We start from the raw sequence: 21,340 nt of genomic DNA on the forward strand, positions 1-21,340 counted from the left end.
TCCTGGGGTGTCTCCAGTGCTGCTGGTGTGGGAAAACAATGATGGCACAAAATCTGGACTATCACAATCCATGGACAGTGCTCCTGATTAGAGAGAGTAATAAGATTATCTTTATTCATTGCAAAGTTTAACCTTTTTTAATGAAGTCAGTCAAAATGAATACCAAAAGCACAAGCAAATGTTACTTCAGAGTTAAAGAAAGTCATGAACTACATACGCCATGTACCTTTGGCCACAGGTTGTTGATGTTAAAACAGACAGATAGCATGAGGTTAGTTTAGCTATGACCTACTGAATCACAATCAATATCGTCTCATCAACTGAGATAAAATCACACACAGTCCTAGCTCACTTATACCCAGCTCATATTGGCAAACAAAAACATTGCTTTAACAAACCGGACATGAAGTACGCACTGCATATGCTCTCATCGCCTGTTGGAACCTTCGGGACCCCAATCTGCTCTTTTTTTATAGCCAGAATAGCCAGAAGCCAAAATCTATGGAAGTGTATTGCATTCACTTGAAGAAGAAAAAAACAACTCAGGTTTTTCAGAGTAATTTATTCTTTGGTTTGTTTTTTTGTGGTAATTAATTTTGTTTTTCTGATTAATATTCTTTTATTGGTTTGTTTTTTGGTAATTTTGTTTGGTGGTAATTTTTTCCTCCTTTTTTTAGGAGTAATTTTTTTTCCTGAAGTATCGAGCTACTTCGAAATCCCATGAGAACCTCCAACCTGCAGACACTCCCATGGATGTGTGGTGGCTCCTGTGTTCCGCACATAGGCTATATGCCTTATCCTTAACTTTCTACTGGTCAGTACCGGATCAATAAAGGTAAGGTATTAGCCACACACAGGGTATGATACCCTTGTTATGTTTTCGACTTTATCTTCATATTTTATATAAGCCTATTGTTCAATGTAATACTTAAGGAATAGACGAAGATGTGGCATTAAAAATGCATTGCTTCTACACTGGAAAGCCGGGATCTCTGATCTGTGCGGGACACAGGAGCCACCACACATCCACGGAAGTCGTCTGCGGGTTGGAGGTTCTCACGGGATTTTGAAGAAGCTTGATACTTCAGGAAAAAAAATTACTCCTAAAAACAGGAGGAAAAAATTACCACGAAAAACAGCAGGTTGAGGTTCTCGCGGGATTTCGAAGTAGCTCGATACTTCAGGAAAAAATTACTCATAAAAACAGAATTTTTTTTAACACAAAACAAACCAATAACAAAATATTAATCAGAAAAACAAAATTAATTACCACAAAAAACAAACCGAAGATTAAATTACTCTGAGTTGTTTTTTTTTTCTTCAAGTGAATGCAATACGCTTCCGTAAAAATCTCCTCCGTCTCTTCACAAAAGGATGAGATCCTCTTGGAATGTTGTACAATTTCCACCCATCTTTTTGCTGGTTGGTGCAAGTAACCATGCAGCAACCCTTTTTCATTTTCTGTTGCTCCTCCAATGCCACTGTAAACAATTAGAAATGCCCCTGGCTGCGTGCGCACAAGGGCGATGACATTGCACAGAAACACGGTTATAGGAGGAAGAAAATTACTCTGAGCCAGTGTTCAGTTAACACTTGTTGGTTTCCTTTAATTTTAGCTCAAATTTAGCTCAAGAGTTAATTGAAGCTAGAGGGAAAGTGTGCAGTCTCTGAGTGTTAACACATTCATGTGTGAGTAACACCCAAAACAGACGGAGGTGATGACGAGAACTTTTTTTTTCTCTTTAACAATTCCACGAGATGAAAAGTATGGCAAGCCCTTTTAACATTTAATAGCTAGTCTTAATCAGCAACTTAATGCCTCCTAGGACAAATCACGCCCCTTTTCCCATTCATGTGTGTGGGGTTTCTCATTACAGATATCTTAAATTCAATTATGGATTGCCACAATGTGAGATGTGGATATCTGCAACAAAATTATGACTATCCATAAATCTAGTTGCAGATATCTACAGTTTCATTCTGGCTATTCACAATTCCAAATCAAGATATCTTCAACCCCCTTCCATTAAAGATATCTATAATAGTATTTATAGATATCTTTAATTACATTTTGACTAGTCAAAATGTAATTAAAGATATCTTGAACTGGAATTATGCCTATTCAGAATGAAATTGTAGATATCTGCGACTAGATTTATGGTTAGCCATAATTTAGTTGCACATATCTATAATCAAGTTACAGATATCTTTAAATTCATTGTGGTTAGAGATATCTCAGATTCGAGATATCTTAAACTTTTATTTTGACTGGTCAAAATGTAATTACAGATATCTTGGAACAGAGTTTCGACTAGGCGCGTTGATGTTGCAGATATCTGTAATGATGACAAAAGTTATGACAGGTATAGGAGGGGGGGCTTGCTGCAGTGAATGCAGCTCTTGTTCCCCAGAAAGTTCCTGATTATAAAATCGTTCTATTTCATGGCATTTTCTAAATATCTTGTCGTTGACTGCAATTGCCATTTCTTCTGCCAAGAAAACTGTCAAAAAAAAATTTTCTCTTCTCTCCTCCAGTTTATTTGGGTCAGTATCCAATGGGAAGCCTAGCATGTCCAGCGCCATGAACAAATGTCAAATGTAGCTATTAAATGTTAAAAGGGCTTGCCATAGAAAAGACAAGGAACAGACCCCCTTATCATAATACTTCTGGAACACAAGGTAACCAATAGATGCCCTCCTTCCTCACTCACAGTTTCAATGATTGTTCTGTTTTTACAATAAACTGTTCATTGATCTGTACTGTTAACCCAGAACTGTTTGCAATCAAGTGTTCTAAGGAAGGTTAAATTTAATTTCTAAAAAAAAGAAGAAAAGAAGAAGTTTTGTTGGATTACTTAAACTGTTTAAGTGCATTTTTGACACACTTGGTGAACAGCGTACCATTTATCAGCACTTGTTTGTAAAACTTGTGTGAGTCTTTCTAGCTCTGCAGCAGTTGTGTGACCATATCACAAACTCATTAGGGGCTCAATGTAGCTGCTCATGTCACTCACTCAAGGGGGGACTATGCTATGTTTTTCACACACACAACATAAATGTACTATATTTAAGACACATGGCCCCATTCAGCCATTCTAACAGTACACACACACCAGAAGCGGTCCTAGCGTCGGTGGCGTCCAGCCTCCATTCATCTTCTATGATTGCCGGCGTCGAGGGGCGTTCGAGGCGGCGGCAATCACGAGCGTCGCGTTGCGAGCGTCGCGTTGTCGCGTTGCGAGCGTTGGGTTGCGAGCGTTGGGTTGCGAGCGTCGTGGAGCGATGAGCTGAAGTTGGGAGAAACTCAACTTTATGCAATTGAGCATCAGCGCGAACAAGGTGTCAGCCAATAACAGGCCGATCTGTATTCCCGGGCGTAAGGTTTTGAGGGGGAGAACAAGGATAAACAATGGAGGACAAACTTATTATTGCTGTGTCCAGCTTCCCATAGCTGTATGATGTGTCTCTGTTTATCTACAGGGACATCAAAAAAGAATGATTCTTCATATGCAGAAAGAGACATGGTGGATCCTGCTCTCCTGCAGACTGATGTATATGTGTGTGATGTGATTGACAGACCGGTGAGGAAAAATGTGTTTACCCCTGATTCTGTATGTTTTTTGTAGTTGATTATTGTAGGAAGAGGTAAGAAAATAGGCACGTTCTTGTGGACTTTTATGGACCTTTTTCTTTCGGGCGCCATTGGCCCCTGTTAGATGGAAGTTTGTTGACAGCGAAAATCTCCCCGGAACTCCGGCTGCATTTGAGATATTAAAAAAGTGCTCCAGAGTGTTGCTCAGGATGAGGGTGAGTTGAAAATGAAGGCATATCATTCTTTGGGTGAAATATTACTTTAAAGCACTTTGGTAGGTCACTGCCTGTTTTAAATGTGCTGTATAACTAAGGCTTACATTGACATTCTCAGCTGGTGTCCTCAAAACATTAAAGAAGTTGACAGGGTAACAAGAAATGAGACAGGTTTGACAAAGAGACACAGGTGAAACTTATAACATGAAATCAAAGAGGAGGGAAACACTGAAGGACAGGAGATGAAACTGAACAAACACAGAGCAACACCTTCAAAATAAAACAGGAAAAACCAAAGATACTGAGTTGTGTCGCTAAGTTTATGTTTGAATCTGACCTTTGTTGATCACTCTGAGCTCAGACTTTTTGTCATGTCTGAACATGTCCTTGCTGTTTTAATTGAAGGTTACACCTGCTCCTTCTTCTCTTTTGCAGTCTCGGGGCTCTGGTTGGTCTCTCTGTAGCAGCTCTGGTTCTTCTTGCCTTCATCATCACCCTCTGTGTCCTTTGCTATCTCTTCATCACCACCAAACCCCGAGGCCTAGACAACGGGCTGCCGCTGCAAGCACCAGGTGGGCATACAGCACTGTGTCTGTACATGGAGTGGACTTTTTCACACCACATTACTTAGAAAGGACCTCAGCTCCCACTTATGGTGGATTAAACAGTTGAAATGACAGAAACTGGTGTCTCTGATCTAAAGCCTAAATGAGGAAACATTCAGTAAGTGACGCATCCAAACAGTGGTGTGCAGTTTAGAATTGAATACCACACAGCAGGGGTTTTGTTTCATCCTTTTTACATCTATGCTCTCATTATTTTATCAAACTGCACTTGATGTGATTTGAGATAAAGGCCTTGCTACGAAAAGTTTTGATGCTTCGTAAAATGTTGATAAAACCAAATTTTTGTGCTTCGCATTCATTTAAAACCTCTATTCAACTGGGGGAAAAAATCCTTTGAAAAGATTAGTCACTTGGGTAAAAACAAATTAGAATAGAACTGTATTGTCATTGTGACAAGTACAACGAAATTGAAGTCACAGCAGCAATCAAGAAAACACAAGAAAGTGTATGGAAAGAGCAAAAAGGTCCGTAAGAAAATAGATGCTGACAGCTTGTCCATCATTGTCCAGTTCAGCCAGTCTCCACCTCCACAGGGTCCAGGACTGAGCTTCTTCAGCAGTCTGTTCAGTCTCTGTCTCCTGGATCCTGTCTGCTCACAGCAGGTGAAGCTCTTCCAACATGACATTGGTGTCTGATGTTAGCTCTGTTAGCCATGTCTGTGAATAGCATGATGCTACTCTGCCCTCTGGTATTCCCTCTGTTGCTGGGTTAGCACAGCTAACTCCCATCTTATTGGAGATAGATCTTACGTTCCCAATAACAATGGATGGAAGGACAGGTCGATGTTGTCACTTCTTAGCTCACACCTGAGAACCAGCACGTCATCCTCACCTTCTCCTCCTCACCTTGTGGGAAGACATCAGGCCTTACACCAGTTAGCATTGACATGCTACAGGCTGCTAACAGTAACAACAATGCAGCCATGGATGGATGGTAGGATCTCCAGACAAACACAGGAGAAAAAGTAGTAAAAATATTGCTGAAGCCACAAAAAGTTTGGTGTCCATGACCAACAATGAACCATACAAAGTAATGATCCACTCCAAATACAAAGATGACGAAAAGGAGATGAAAAAAATTACAAAAACGGACAAAGAAGAGAGAGCTGCTGCGAAAGGAAGCTATAGGCTATAGCCAACAGGGCGGCGCCTAGCAACTGAGAAAATGAGACAGACAAAAAGTGCTGAAAAAGTTTTAGCATGTTAAAAGAAACAGTTGGGGAACATCAAAATCAGTTAATTGTCAACAGGTTTGTAAAAGGCTGAGTATAGAAAAAAGAACTCCTGTAACATTTACATAATATTGAGAATAGTCTGTACAAAGGGCCATAATCCAATTCTAGATGGCCTAATTTTTGGCCTTTCACTACCGCATCAAAAACCAACGTGACTCTGTCATGGATTTCACTGCATGGACTAAAAATCACTTACAGACCATTGTTTGTAAACACAGTATATTGCTGCAGCCGGATACACAAACTGGAGCACGAGGAAACCATACATCAGCCTGATCCAGGTGTATCAGGGTATCATTCGTTTATTCCATATCAGTTTTAGAATCCAAAATCGGAAAACGGATAATGACTTGTTATTCAATTTTTCGTTTTCAAATTAAAAATCAGAAAACAAATAACGGTTTATTTTTCGCTGTTTTGATTTTGTTTTGAAATTAAAAATAGAATATGAGAGAATGGAATTATAATGGGATTTTTGCTCTATTCATTTTTGGTTTGTATCATTTTTTGAAGTGTTGTGACCCGGATGTTGTTGACTCTTTTTCTCACGGAGGCCTGTCTTTAACCGCGCGGATCTTGAAACCTGTTCACAGAGATAGAGAATAATACATACAGAATATACAGTGAATGACATATAAATAGACCACTATGGCAGCACTAGAACAATATGCCGATCTTATTGAGCAGTTGTTCGAAGCTGGTAAGACCCACACAGACATTTCGGCGACTTTGCAGGAGATGGGTGCCCAGAGATGCTCTGCAATGAGTGTCAGCTGTTTCTGCATCCAACACAACCTCAGGCAGAAACGTCATGTTACTGATGCAGAACTTCAGAGGGCTGTGGTCAGTTCAATATACGAGGTAGGTCCTAATTTTCTAGTTAACGTTACGTTTGACAGTTACTAGCTAACTGGCTACATATTTTTATACCTCCATGAAGTACGCTCAGCTAGCTGACATCACCTACAGTTTGAACGCATACTGACCACACAGCCTACGTTGTTTTATAACCCAATGTACTCAGACTTCTGCTACTCACCTAAATAGTAGCAGTAGACTTACATTTTGAACATTCTGAACTGTGCAAAGCATTATTGCCAGAGAGCACTCCCCAGTGCAGTCAAACCATCAGATAGACCATTGACTTTTTCCGTTTTCCTTTCAAAATTCTCCTCCTGACACTTAGGACAAAAGATGGAAGTTTTCTTCCACTCCTCCACGCAGGTGCTGCAGCCAATGAGGCTTTTGCAGCATGCTGTCACCAAGGGATCACACAGTGGGCCGGAAAAGGAGAAGAACCAAGTTGTTAATAACTGACCTCTGCAGATGAGGCATGTAAAAGCATGTCTGACTGATGTTGCCTGAGCCTCGGTCAGGCTCACTGACCCTCCTCTGTGTGTACATTCAATCAGTTCCTTGATTCTGGTGGTCACCTCTTTAAGTCCCTGGGCTGCAAGGACTACCTCTTTAATGTTGTCCATGACATTATTGAGGCCTGTGTTATTCTGTCGACTGAATGTATAACAAGTTCAGCAAAGAGTTATTTGCAATCATAGCAAAACAACTATCATGTCAATATGAATATCAGTTCTCATCTATCACTTAGTATTCAGAGGATGCAACTTCTTCCATTGGCATTTTGATAAAATCTTTTCAATGCAGTGTTTGGGATTCCTATTAGGTCTTAATCTGAACGTGAGCATCAGCAGCACTACAGTATGATTACCCGTGTTTGAAAAAAATAACAAAACATTGTATTGATCAAATGTTACATAAATATAAATATTGTAAAAAATATCAAACTCAAAAATATAGAACCCTACATAGTTTTTCGGATACCCGATTCTCCTCCTCTTTTGGCCATGAAGTTCTTGGAAATCATTTTCCAACATTACAAACACCTTCCTGGAGTTCTGCTTCCAGTACTGTGATCCTGAAAAGTAAATAAAAATTACACTATAAAGAAATTGGGAGTGGGCGTGTGGTCGCTCATCCTGGCATGTCAGTTTTCTTAGAACAGGTTCCAGCTAGTGTTTTTCTCAAGGAAATCTGAACAGTTCAATGTTGCCACTAACAAAGACTAAAACTAGTCAATGTAACTACTATACAACAAGTGCATTTCATACAAAGGGATTACGAAACATTCACTGCACAATGGGAAACTCAACCATGGGTTTCTTGAGAGTTGAGGATTTGGTTCCCCTGTGAATCTATGTGGATGAGGCCCTCGTCTCTGTTGAAGGCCTGTTTAATTTTGGCCACCATTACATCAACAGAGGCTTCAAACTCAGAGAAGCGAACTGTCAGTGTCTGGTTGGTCTCCAGTTTTCCCTCGACCGCCTCGACCATGAAGATATTCCTAGATAAATATTAACACATGATACACAAAAATTGTTTAGAGATTACAGACAAACAAATACAGCTAAGTAGAGTCTACTGGACTGTGACAAAAGACCACTGATGCAATGTATAATGACAAAGTAACCAGTTGAAAGGAGGTGCTCTGATATCAATGTCAAACATGTCACATCTTTAACTATATAGTCAGAATTGTATATATTTTAAATAAAATTATACTTCAGTGGAGGGGTGATGTAAAGCCACTTTATGCAGTTATTTGGATTTTTAATGTAATTGTTTTGTATTATTTTTTTTATATTCAGACAGCTTAGGGAATGCTACAGGCATGTGTAAAAATATCAATTCCCTGCAACGACTCAAGGGTTGACAGCTCCCCTTCAAAGTTTTCCCTAGAAGCTTTGTGATCGGCTGTGAATGGTCATGGCCAGAAGACAGCAACCAATCAGGAGGAGGGCCCACAATGATCTACTACTGGCATTTTGGAGGCAAACTGTTACCTCTGGAGGTGTCACAGAGAGGTTTTTTTTTTCTACATGCCTGTAGCATGCCTGTAGCATGTAGAAAAAATTTTGCAGTAAAATTTGCCCAATTACTGCTTACAGCCACTTTGATATAACTTCTCTTAATTGGAGTAGCTAGCATTTCCATCATCGAATATATTATGACAGTTATGACCCATGTTTAATGCATCACCTTTGGAGGGTTTTTACAGCAGAGGCCCTTGGAGCAACGGTGGGAGTTCCAACTGCAGAACCTGAATGAATGGATGATTGAATAAAAGTTTTAGTTGCGATGTACAAATACGTGTGCAGGCATATTGGAATTCAATTAAAGTTCGACACTCTAACAGTTTATTTGGTCTTTAAAACTGTTTAAGTTAAAAATCTTGTAATGACAATCTGATAATCTACCAAACTATTATTTTAACATTCTAACAATATGAATGTAGGAAATCAATGTTATATCAACATGACTATAATAGCACAGGCAAGTATTGAATGTGCAATGTATGTATTCAGATGTGTAAAGTTGATTATTGTTATTATATAGGACAGTGTTTCTCAACCCCTGCCCTGCATGTTTTTTTATGTTCCTAACTCCAGCACACCTGATTTAAATGATCAGCTTGTCATCAAGCTCTGCTGGAGCCTGATAACGAGCCATTCATTTGAATCAGGTGTGCAGGAGTGGGGTAACATCTAAAATATGCAGGGCAGGGGTCCCCAGGACCAGGATTGAGAAACACTGATATAGGAGACTTACTGGCTGTGCGGTAAAAAGAGAAGCGATGAGGAGCGGAGGGTTGGGGTTGGCTGGCTCTGGCTCTCAGTCTCAGAGTACTAAAACCTCGCAGTGGCAGTTTGTGCTATATTGAATGACCCGTCCAGCATGGAAAACAAGGCTACGTTAGTGTGGTCAGTTAAGGATAGGCAGTCGCGGCTGACCTGAAAAAAATGACAATAGTTGCTTAATGTAACGTTAGCCTAGCTGTTAGCTCCACACCATGGTTTAACGTTTGTGCCAGTTGCATGGCTTACCTTAAAAATATGAGAAACTTTATCTACTGTCATATCTTCTGTCCTAAGTGTGACACGCTTCCCCTCTTTAAAAAGCATCCGTCCGCCATCCTCGACAAAAACGTTGACAAATCATAACTGTAAAACGTTAGCTATCCTGCAGCTCGATTCAGCCGGTAGAAACCGACAGGCCTCCCTAAGAAAAAAGTCAAGAACTTCCGGGTCACAACACATCGAAAATAATACAAACCAAAAATGAATAGAGCAAAAATCCCATTATAATTCAATTCTCTCATATTCTAATTTTAATTTCAAAACAAAATCAAAACAGCGAAAAATAGACCGTTATTTGTTTTCTGATTTTTGATTTGAAAACGAGAAATTGAATAACAAGTCGTTATTTGTTTTCTGATTTTGGATTCTAAAACGGATATGGAATGAACGAATGATACCCTGATACTGTAAAAGCGGAGCCTAATATTAATGTAAACTACTACCTTCCATAAACCAGTACCATGACTTTAACTTTTTTTTTTTTTTTTTTTTTTTTTACAATTTTAGTTTCTTTCTTTGCTAGCCAGGAATCATGCTGTTGTTAAATTTATTAAACTGGGTTTCCTTATATTGTAAGCAGGGCTTGACATTAACACCCTCCAACCTGCCAAATACAGGTGAATTCCAGCTGTGGCGGCTAACACTGTCACTCCCTCTAGCTACTGTCGAGGTTGACTTATTTAATTGTACGGCATCTGAAATACCAAACCAATTGCAATTTGTGACCATGACATTACAACTCCCATGAGCACTGCCTGCACACAGCAGAGATGGGAAAAGTACCCAGATTCTTTACTTAAGTAGAAGTAAAAGTACCAGTGTAAATAACGACTTAAGTAAAAGTAAAAAGTACTCATCCAAATTTTGACCCATGTAAAAGTAAAAATTACAGGCTCTGAAATGTACTTTGAAGTATTTTTCTAAAGTAAAAAGTATTTTTATCGCATGATTCAGTGCAAAGCATAAGAACACTAATAATGCTTCCGTAACATATTATTCAGAAGCTGCTGGGCACACACAAGATGTATCTTAATTTACTTCACAGTCTAGTTTGTCTGCATTTGTACTGCACACTTCAGCTTTACACATTATACTTCTCTACATTGAATTTTAGACTACGGCTTCCAAACTGGAAATCATTCTCATAGGCCCAACATTTCTTTCAATCAACTTTTTATTGCTGATATTTTTTTCTACTGTCCATCATTAACTAAATATCATGGACTACTGTCCATCACTGTCCAGGTGGTGTGTAATTGCATGTGGCACAACCAGGGACCACAAATGAAAATATATAACCAGCATACAGGAACAATTCTTTTAGGTATGGCCATGGGTGAAAGTTGACGTCTTGTTGAGACTCGGACGATCCAGGGACCAGGTCCTCCTCGGGGTCTTCTCTATTGTCCATTTTGTGCATCAGTTATGGTTGTTGTTTGACGTGCCAACGTTACCTGTGTCTCTGTGACACCGCTAATCTGAACTACACGGCTGCGTGCCTGGCAGAAGCAGGAGCGACAACGCGCCGCGCGAAGCAGAGCGGGGTGTTAAATACGTCAGTTCACTGCATTTTGTCTAACAGTGCAAAAAATGTATATGTACATTAGACAAAAAGTAGCAAGCATTTTGAGGAAATGTAAGAAGTAGAAAGTACTGATATTCTGTTAAAAATGTAGCGAAGTAAAAGTGAAAGTTGTCCAAAAAAATAATACTTCTAAAACTACAAAGTACTGTGAAATTCTACTTAAGTAGTGTAACGAAGTCGTTGTACTTTGTTACTTCCCATCTCTGGCACACAGTGTTTGCTTATTGGTCCATTCATAAAGCCTTTTGATGATGTAACAGCTGTCAGGAGCTCAGACTTCATCTCCAGCCTCCAGCTTGGACATCGTGACAGCTCCAAGTGTTTAGTGTTGATGACAAGATTTAGAGAAATAAAAGTTCTCTCACATTTTCTCCATTCTCCATTAATTTCAATGTTTGAGTCACAAATTAATGTCACAACTCCTGTAACTTTTGAAAAGGGAGAACGTTTCCACTGGAGCTCATTTAAGCTCACACTGCACTGGCCACACCACTAACATTCACTGTGGATAAGAGAGGGGGAGAGGGAGAGTGCCAAGGACGCACCCAACACGTAGTAAAGGGAAACTGGACAGAGATATGAGGTGCTGTAGGAAAAATATTTAAACCTCCAAATAAACAAATACTTATCAATGTTGTATGTAATTAGGTCCCTCTGGAAATACTGTAAACATACCAAATCATCAGTCTAGTGCAACTTACATATGTTTATTCCTCTACATGATGCATTGGGATCTATAGTCCAGAAAGTGTAGTACTTACTTTTTTACTGAAAATTTTGTGTTCTCAATAAATATTCAAACAGTGCCTCCTGCTAAGTTTTTCCAGTTTAGTTTTTATCTTTTCAATTAATCTTCATTCTTCACAACTTTCATTTAATGCTATAATAAACTACTCCTTTTATGACTTTGACTGCATATTATCATATAAAAGGAGAACAACCTTACACACAACCTGATCAGAGCTTAATACCTGGTGACGACCTGTGGGGTTAAACATTTATGTAGTCTCGATTCTAGAGTGCACAGGAGTCATTCACATTTGAAAGGTTTTGAATCTAGTTCAAGTAAACTTTGGCATGCCATCATCAGCTTTAATTTATTATCTTTATTTATTTATTTATTTATTTATTTATTTATTTATTTATTTTTCATCCCATAAAATTTACAAAAAGTAAAACCATAAAGCTTTATACTCTAAACAACCTTTCCAAATCAACAAACAGACCTCTAAGTTAAAAATCAACATCAAATGCAAGAGTGGGAAGCTCTTTAAAAAAAAAAAAAAAAAGTAAATATGGTAATAGAAATGAATGTTATGTGTGTATGTATAGGGGTGCATGAAAATAAATAAATAGATAAACATTACAACCTTTAAAGAAGACAGAATTACACACATTGCTCAATTTAGGATACTGAAAAAACAACCATCAGCTGCTGCTCACATCCAGGCCACCATGTCAAGAGATGAAGAAACCGCGCTTGGAGAGAGGTATAGACAGTATAGAGGATTTTTTAATAAATCAAGCACAGGTTGGCCCCTAATCAGGGAGAAGGGCTCAAGGAAATGTGGTGGGGGCCGGCAGGACAGGCACAAGAGGAAAACACTGGTGAAGTGACAAGACTGTCAGAAGATCTCCTAAAAATAGCTACGGAGAGATAGATAAATGGTTGAACCTAAAATATCAGAGATGGGTTTGAGAAAAGACTGCCAGAAATTGGCTAATTTAGAACAGGACCAGAACATGTGAGTCAGGTTGTAAGGAGCCTGGAAACACTTTAATAATATTAAACATAATTTTCTAACAACACAATTGTGGCTAGTGAAAATGCTGAGTGGCTAGTAACTAAGGGAAACCACTAGCCAGAGTGGCTGTGGCTGGTGAATGGCTACAACGTGAATGTCAAGCCCTGCCCTGAGATCACAGCATCATTGACCTGTGACTAACATGGCATGAGGTTTCTTGAGAGCTTAGAGCTAAGCAGTAAATACCATGGCAGGCAGGTAGAAAAAGAATGATCCTTAGTGTGCTGGAAAGACAGAACAGTCCAGAGATAATGAGACCTCATGAGGTAATCCCTGCAGTGGAGGGGACTGAGACATGTGTCCACAACTGCAGCTGAACAGTCACAGGAGGAGAGATGTGAGGAGAAACACAGCAGTTGATGAGTTGAAAGACAGCAGGGAGGCAGCTTGAACAAGTTTGCATAAGAACCAATAGGGATCCAGAAGCTGAGAGAGCCAGAGAGGACTGCACCTCCTACTCTACAGAAACTCAGACACTGAGGAGCAGACTGGAGCAGGGGAGGCAGTGGGAGAAGTGGATGGAGTCCTCATTAGTCTGGTGTGCCTTCAACAGGTGCAGCTAAAAAAATGAATTTCATAAAAAAAAGTTAAATGTTTTCCATCTGCTGTTGAAGAAAGAAGAGAAATCATATATTCTCAAGTCTATTAATGCAAACTAAAATGTTTGAAGTATATTTCAATGATCAATTAGATAGTTGTGGCCTACAGCTCAGCATGTCTGTCTGGTTCGGTATATACAGTCACATTCAAAGGTAAGACTGTTTTTTTTAGTTAAAGTTATTAATGGTTAGAGTTTTGTTTTTAAATGCTCATAATAGTCCGAATAGTGCTCATGGGAAACTGAGTTTTATCCCAGAAAACACTATCTTTTTTTCTTTAGGGGGTGGGGCATACATGCCAGCTGAAGCTAACATTAAAGCCCCAACATTTTCTAATATGATGCCAACAGAAGCCAATGCTTTTACTTTTTTTTTAATTTATTTAATAATCTTTATTTAATACTCAAAGGCAAAATATAAAAGAGAAACATTGAAAATTTCATCAGTGCAATGAGTAAAATAGAAAAAAAAAGAAGAAGAAACAGTCAGTCAGTGTAGCACAAGAGAAAAGAACAAAGTCAAAGGTTTAGGATGTCCCAGGGTAAAGGACTTCCCCTCTTCAGATCTATTGATTTCTTCTTCCTCAGATCAGTTTTAATGTTCTTAAAAACAGCATCACTTGTGATGACAGATGTGTTCTTATTGTGCTCTGAAATTGTTGATATTGTAATGGCTACAAAAGTGAGGAGAGATGAGCTTGCTCATTTGAAATTGCTTGTTGAAGAATTTCTTGTTAAAACTACAAAAGTCTTCGGAAATGTTTTGACACCAAAGTGCCATTTCTTGATTCATTATTCCAGACTTTTTTTGATGGATGGTCCTCTTCGCCCCGTTATGGTGCATGAGATTTGAAAGTAAGCACCAATACTTCAAAAATATTGTGGACAACTGTAGGAACTTTGTCAACATCATTGCAACTCTTAGCAGCCGTCATCATGATGTAATCCTTAATGTTCAATGTTATTCACTACTTCAAACTGATTAGATCCTTTTGAAACAAAATCAAAGACCATTGTAAGTTTCAAATATTTATTGAAAGAATATAAATAACACAGTCAGCTAAAACGACAAAATACACACTAATAAAAAATCTTATTTAGTGAGGTACATGCAATATCAGCATTCATAGAGAAATCACCTGCCATCATCTTTACAGTGTTTTATTTTGTTTGATCAAAAATAGAAACACTGTGTGTCTCAAATCGCATACTTCCATACTGTGTACTCAAAATTTTCAAATTGAGTGTACTAAGCATACTACATACTCACTGGCTTAGTGCGTGAATTTTGAGGGTGTAGTGCTGTCTCAAATCACATACTGCCGAGCACCATACTCACCGGACATGACGACATGATGTCGACCTCTTCTTCTTCTACCTCTAATTGTGACCGGCTTCCAGCGCGTTTCCCCCAAACACCGCCACTATTTGCCAGCAAATTTTCAAAGCCTTTTCAGTAGTATATTAAACACAGCTAATAGCTCAATCAAAATATCAAGATCTTACCATCTTTCATTGTAATTACAATGAATTTCAATCGCGCTTTGCTATGCCGTAATTGGCGCCAACAACATCTCCTCCTCCTCCTACTGGCTGAAGATGTCCCGGCATGTATTGTTTATTTGTATTTTTACCGTGCTGGGCGAACGGCCACAGCTCTCTTCCGCCATTGCTGCCAGAGGAGGAAATGAGTGCGTTGAGTGTCCACAGCTGCATACTCAAAATCTGGGCCGATTTGAGTACATCATCCGCGTACTTTTGCATACTCATTTTTCGCATACTATGCAAACTGTTTTTCATTTTGACGCAGTACACTCAAAATTTTGAGTATTTGAGTATGGAAGTATGCGATTTGGGACACACTATAAGATACACTGGTTTGTTAGTTATACTACATTACTTACTATGAATATTAATGAAGGTAAATTTGTTGGCGATATAATGACAAAATATATCAGAGGTAATTAGACGCTGTTCCCGTTCATCAGAAATCTTCCGGGATTGCAGATCGTGGACAGGCTGGAGGTCTTGCTCTGCACCACCTACAGCAGCATGCCTACGGCCTCTGTCTCTGCCTCCACCTGTGGTCACTGCTCTCCCTCTTGCATGTCTACCTCTGCCACGACCGTTGCCTTGTCTTCTCTGACCCGATGAGGTGCTCAGCGCTGGATTATATTCACCCCCAGAACCAACTGCACTCTCATCAAATGTTCTAAAACAAGAAAAACAATAAAATAAAAATGTATAAACCCAATGCGAAAATCTGACTGTTAACAACAGTGTACTAAAATACGTATGTATGCTCCGTAGTCATTTAGTAGCTTCACATAATGAGTTACAATACGAAACATACAGAAACACTCAAATCAATCGTTACTTTTTACTTCTGACTGTTGTTTCCACCTCTCTGGCTAGCAGGAATTGTTAGCCAGGCAATAAAAAGTCTGTCATTTTTTTATGTACTGATCAGATAAACACAAATGCACGTGCTAGCATAACTGCTCGTGCACTATAACTCCTTTATGAGGTAAAGTGAAGTTACACACATGAAAATGAGATATTCTTTCTTTTCTTTAATAACAATGTAGCAAGTTGTCTCTCCACCACTACCTGTACTCATACTCCCAACTGTCGTCTGCCTCTGTGCGTTCAAGTGGTTCAGGGGGCGGGGTTTTGGAGAAAGCCTTGAGGGAGGGGGTGGGGTTGCTTCGGTTGCATCGTTTGAAAATCCACTTGAGCTGTGGCTTTCTCAATCTGACCTACCCTACCTTTAATAAATTTAACCATTTTGAAATTTCACATGACTTAGATTGTGGAGTGTTTGGGCTCTCTGCATACTCATAATTTAATCTTTCTGTCTTTCCCAGGTCCAAATTCAAGTCCACAAGGACCAGGACCAAGTGTTATCAGCACCCCCCTTGAACCTCAGCGTCCGAGAAGACACTTTTTCAGGGCAAAGCTGGACTGTGACAACCAACCCCCTGAGCCAGACCGCCTTTTCCAGAGATGTTTCATGGCTACTGTGACATCTATCAACATAGAGGGTCCTGCATAGACCTCTGGAACATAAGACTGATGGACAATCTGTTTTTATACCAAGATCATTTGATGACACATACTGGTCACTCATTTATTCACCTACCACACAGCGTTATCTGTTCCTCAGTCAGTAAACCCTGAATGCTCAAACCCTCATGGATTCATTAAAGACTGCTGATGACAAACAATAAAGTACAAACTTGATTTTGGTTTATTTACATATTTCAGATTTCACATTACTCTTGAGGAATTATACAAAGACTGCTCTACCCCAAGTCAAAAAGAGACGTTCTTTCACTCCTGGAGAGTGACAGGGAGCTAATTTTCATTCTCATGTAAACAAGAGTATTGAAGCAGCTTTAAAGAAACCCGACTGATATAAACACCATATTTGGTGCTCTGAGTGAAGAGTATTTATTCTTGGGGGGGGGGGGGGGGGGGGGGCATGTTTTCAGCTGGTGATGTGAGCTGACTGGAGGATCACAGGAAATAAATACAGATGGGTTTGTTTGCACCTGTTGGTCAGGCATGTTGCCACTGAAAAAAAGATGCCAAATCCAACACTTGTTCTGGCACTGGTTTGATTCCCAATTAGCCCAGTGGGCCTTTCTGTGTGGCATTTGCATGTTCTCCCTGTGCATGTGTGGGTTCTCTCCAGGTACCCTGGCTTCCTCCCACAGTCCATAAACATGCTCATCAGGTTAATTGGTCACTCTTAATTGTCCATAGGTGTGAGTGTGTGTGTGAAAAGTTGTTTTGTCTCTGTATCAGCCCTATGCTTGACTGGTGACCAGTCCAGGGTGTACCCCACCTCTCACCCTAAGACTGCTGGGATAGGCTCCAGACACCTGCGACCCTGAACAGGATAAGCAGTATGGAATATAAATGAATGAGCATATTTAAGCTATAGTGTGTAACTTTACATGTCTGTGAATGTCCGTTTCAGCCAAGCCACTACTAGAGGAGATGACACAATGCAACCCTGGAGAACCCAAGAACCCTTCCCTTCTTTGGAAAATTATGAACTATGCATTAAATGATTGCTGTAAGTTCACTGAACACCAAAATATCAACTTTTTCAATTTTAACCCTTTATTCTTTAATTTAGGATTTGGGTCAAATTTGACCCATTGGGCTTTAGGCGTATCATTTCGAAGGATCATATTAACCAACACTGTGAGTGCAAACTATTTTAAATTTAGGAAAAAATATTCAGTCAACCACACAACTACATCTAACATTTTTTTTGCACTTATGTTGCAAGTTAGAACTGGATTTCAAAAGTACAAACACACTTTGGTCAATAGAAACAGGAACATAAGGCCAAAATCACGATTGAAAAAACTAACACCATGGGTCTTTGCTTATCCAAAAATCTGTTCTGCTACAGAGAGGAACTCACACCAGACATTGTGGTAGTCTTTGAAACAGTTTCTTTTTTTGTTGATGCAGAGAGAAACTGCACATTTTTCACAGTGCATTTCAGTTTAGAGGTCCTTGCTCACAGCGCAACAACGGCAATTTTCTTTTTTGACTGGCCAATGTGCAATTTGGTTGAAACGAACATCTGCACTCTGATAAATTTGAACAAATCTTGGTGGTGGCGGGGAGGAGTGGCCAAGAGTTTGGGAGGAGGGGCCAGGAGTTGGTGACCTACACTGCGTTCTTGCTGTTCCAATGTCAACTCCTCCCATGGAAGTGTTGATGATGTTTGGCTGATCAGTGTTGGTGTACCCTTTTTTGGACTTGTCCCAGCATCAAGCTTTTCCCAAAGGCTCTAGTCTTGCATATGATTGATATCAAATTGACTGCTTTTGTGTCTTGCCATTTCAAACAATCAGTGTTGGTGTGGGGTAGCAGTCTCGGCAGATAGCACATCTTACTGGACGAGTCATTGGATGAATCACTGTCTTGAGCAGAAGATTCACCTCTGACCTCTGTCACTTTCAGGCCGTTGAAACAGTTAATCAGAATCTGCCCTGAATCACTGTTCAAGTCACTATCATCAGATTGAAGTTGTTCTAATACATGTACTACAGTAAACTTTCCCTGTTGCGTTCACTGTTTTGAAAAGGGAGATGCCATACTCCCTGAAAAGATATAGGAACTTACTTTATTAGTCTCTGGCCCTGTACTACCAAGGTCACTTAGTAAAATCTATTATAATGAATTTATTTCAGGGTTTTAGCCAAATGAGGACTGTCACCATTCTCCATCTACTAAGTCACTCAATGAACCAAAGGGTCATTTTTGGCCCATTGTTTTTTGAACTAGCTCAGAGTCGCTAATTTATCTAAAAAGAACATAAAACATACTTCTAGGCATTCTGCAAGCTTACACTAAACAGATTTAAAAAAAATACACAAAATTAATAACCTCTGGTTTGCTGAGAAGGCGGTTTTGTTTGGGTAGATTTTTAGCTCGAAAAAACAGCATGTGGTCACCCAGCTTGTCACTTTCACTCCAGCTCATGTGAGTTCAGTATTCATCCACTAGGTGTCTCTATGCAGGGGGCAGAAGTGGCACTCTGAGCTTTTGAAGTTAAATTTGACAATTTTTTTTTTGTTTGTTCTTTTTGGGTAGCATCAATTAACAGGGGTCAAATTTGACCCCATGGGTTCTCCAGCCGATCGGCTCCTCTAACATCTCTCAGGATTTTTCAATACATATCATTTTTGCTTTGCTTGTTTTGCGACATTCCCACGCCGGGGCGCAGGAAATTGTGCGTTTTACGTCACAACAAGAAGGGAGGGGGAGGATGAGCGGAAAGTCTCATAGCAACAAGCAAAGCACAGTCAGAACGAGGAAGCGACATGGCGGAGAAGCCAAAGAAACAGCCAAGACACAGTCCAGAAGTGGATCCTACTACAAAAAAAAAAAAAAAAAAGGATTGCTAGCGAAGAAGGAAAGTGACCGACAGAGAAGGCAAACGCGGATTTGTATTGGTGTGGCTTTTCCTCAGTGGAGAGCCTTGAAGGCAGAATTTGGGCTGAGGGCAGACACAGATGTTGCCTTGCTGCTGTTGAATAAGTAAGTTATCAGGGTATAATTTGTTCATTCCATATCCGTTTTAGATTTCAAAATCGGAAAACGGATAACGACATGTTATTCAATTTCTCGTTTTCAAATCAAAAATCAGAAAACCACTAACGGTCTATTTTTCGCTGTTTTGATTTTGTTTTGCAATTAAAATTAGAAAATGACAGAATGGAATTATAATGGGATTTCTAATCCGTGTATGATTCGAAACCTTTAATGTGAGTTATTTGTCTGATTTTTATATAGAGATGTTCACATTTAATATCAAAATATCACATGAACAATTTTGACACAATCTTTTATCATTTTTTTTTTTTCATTTTTAAAACCAGGACAGAAAAACCATGTTTTTCTGTTATTCCATTTTTCTGTTTTGGTTTTTAAAAAAAAAAAACAAGTTCATTTTTTTTTTTTTTTTTTTTTTTTTTTTTTTAAATTTAGTTTTGAAACAGAATAACGAAAGAACGAACCATACAGGGATGCTGTATGGTGCTCTTTCTGATTAGGAGGATGTGGTAGATGTCTTGCAGGAAAGGTAAATCAATCCATAATATCAGATAAAGGTAAAAGAGACATTATTTATTATGGTCTGTTCTTTTGAAATGGCTGAGTTACTCATACATTGATATCATCTTTTACATGCAGCATGCACTCCCTAAGTATGGAAGACACTCAGATTGTTGATAAGGGTGAAGCCAAGAACCTCAGGAACAGTGTGTAAGTGCCGCAGATAATGTACAGTTACCTTTAATGCTGTATTTGTTGTATTTATAGTGTGACTTGTGCACATGCACATCAAAATTTGGCCATTGTTGTCAAGGAAGAATTTATGGCAGCACTGTTATAGTGTTGACTGTACATGTGAACCAGAATATTTTTCGGTCTGTGTATAAAGTGTAATTCATTGTTGTTGCTCAGATTGTAAATAGAAAACACTCGTTTTCGGGGGTATTTCCTGTTTCCCTGACGCATGGAGTGAAATGCAATTTGGCGCAACACAGTGGCGCCAAGCGACCGCTTTTCCCTTTATCCAACTTGTACAATGAAAATTGAAAATAGGAAGTCCAGGGGCGGAAGTGCTTTCAAAGTAAAAGCATCGCGTTTCGAAAGATGCGTGTTGTTGGGGACGGTGAAGTTTAAGGAGAGGAAATTAACAATCACAACAATTTCCTACATAATTAACATAATTCATAATTAATACACGGTGATATTTTGACTTCATTCTCACGATGGAGCCCTGCTGATTTTCACAGTAAGGGCATTATGTTTTGATGACCCAAACGTCATGATAGACGTAGGTCACGTGACGTATGTTGTCTCCCTTACAGACTCATTCCCGACTGAATGTGAAAATTGTTAAATGCCAGCTGTGTGCCCCGCTATTGACCTCGGAAGACACCCGACAAAAACAATAAAACTAGTTAACTGTAGCGGCTAATTACCTGTTGTGGTGTAAATTGTTTTGTTTTTTTCAGCTCATGGGAATTTTTTTTTCTCCTCCAAGTCTGTGTCGGTTGTCGACTGTTGAGAGAGATTTATGGTGGAGGTAAGTTCACTGGGCCCGCTGTCATCAGGCTGAGAAGTGTTTTATATCCCTGAGAACTTATAGCACATATAGTTGAAGTTTTTTTTTAATTATTATCATTTTTTTGACTATATGTCCTTTGTCCCTTGG

The 21,340-nt window shown here is 39.3% G+C and overlaps 1 protein-coding gene across 1 annotated transcript in view; it reads left to right on the forward strand.

Annotated features, from left to right (window-relative positions):
- LOC141789437 (protein shisa-like-2A) overlaps positions 1-16,799 on the forward strand; it is a 31,250-nt gene extending 14,451 nt beyond the window's left edge. Inside the window, exons 2-3 of the mRNA XM_074668834.1 lie at positions 4,243-4,379; positions 16,455-16,799. Of these exons, the coding sequence (XP_074524935.1) occupies positions 4,243-4,379; positions 16,455-16,642 (325 nt within the window). The 3' untranslated portion in view covers positions 16,643-16,799. The remainder of the gene's footprint in view (positions 1-4,242; positions 4,380-16,454) is intronic.
- The last annotated feature ends 4,541 nt before the right edge of the window (positions 16,800-21,340 follow it).

This window comes from Halichoeres trimaculatus, unplaced genomic scaffold (genome assembly GCF_033239565.1).
Source record: "Halichoeres trimaculatus isolate MK-OKI-2021-1 unplaced genomic scaffold, fHalTri1.1 fHalTri1_scaffold_4, whole genome shotgun sequence".
Lineage (NCBI taxonomy): Eukaryota > Metazoa > Chordata > Actinopteri > Labriformes > Labridae > Halichoeres > Halichoeres trimaculatus.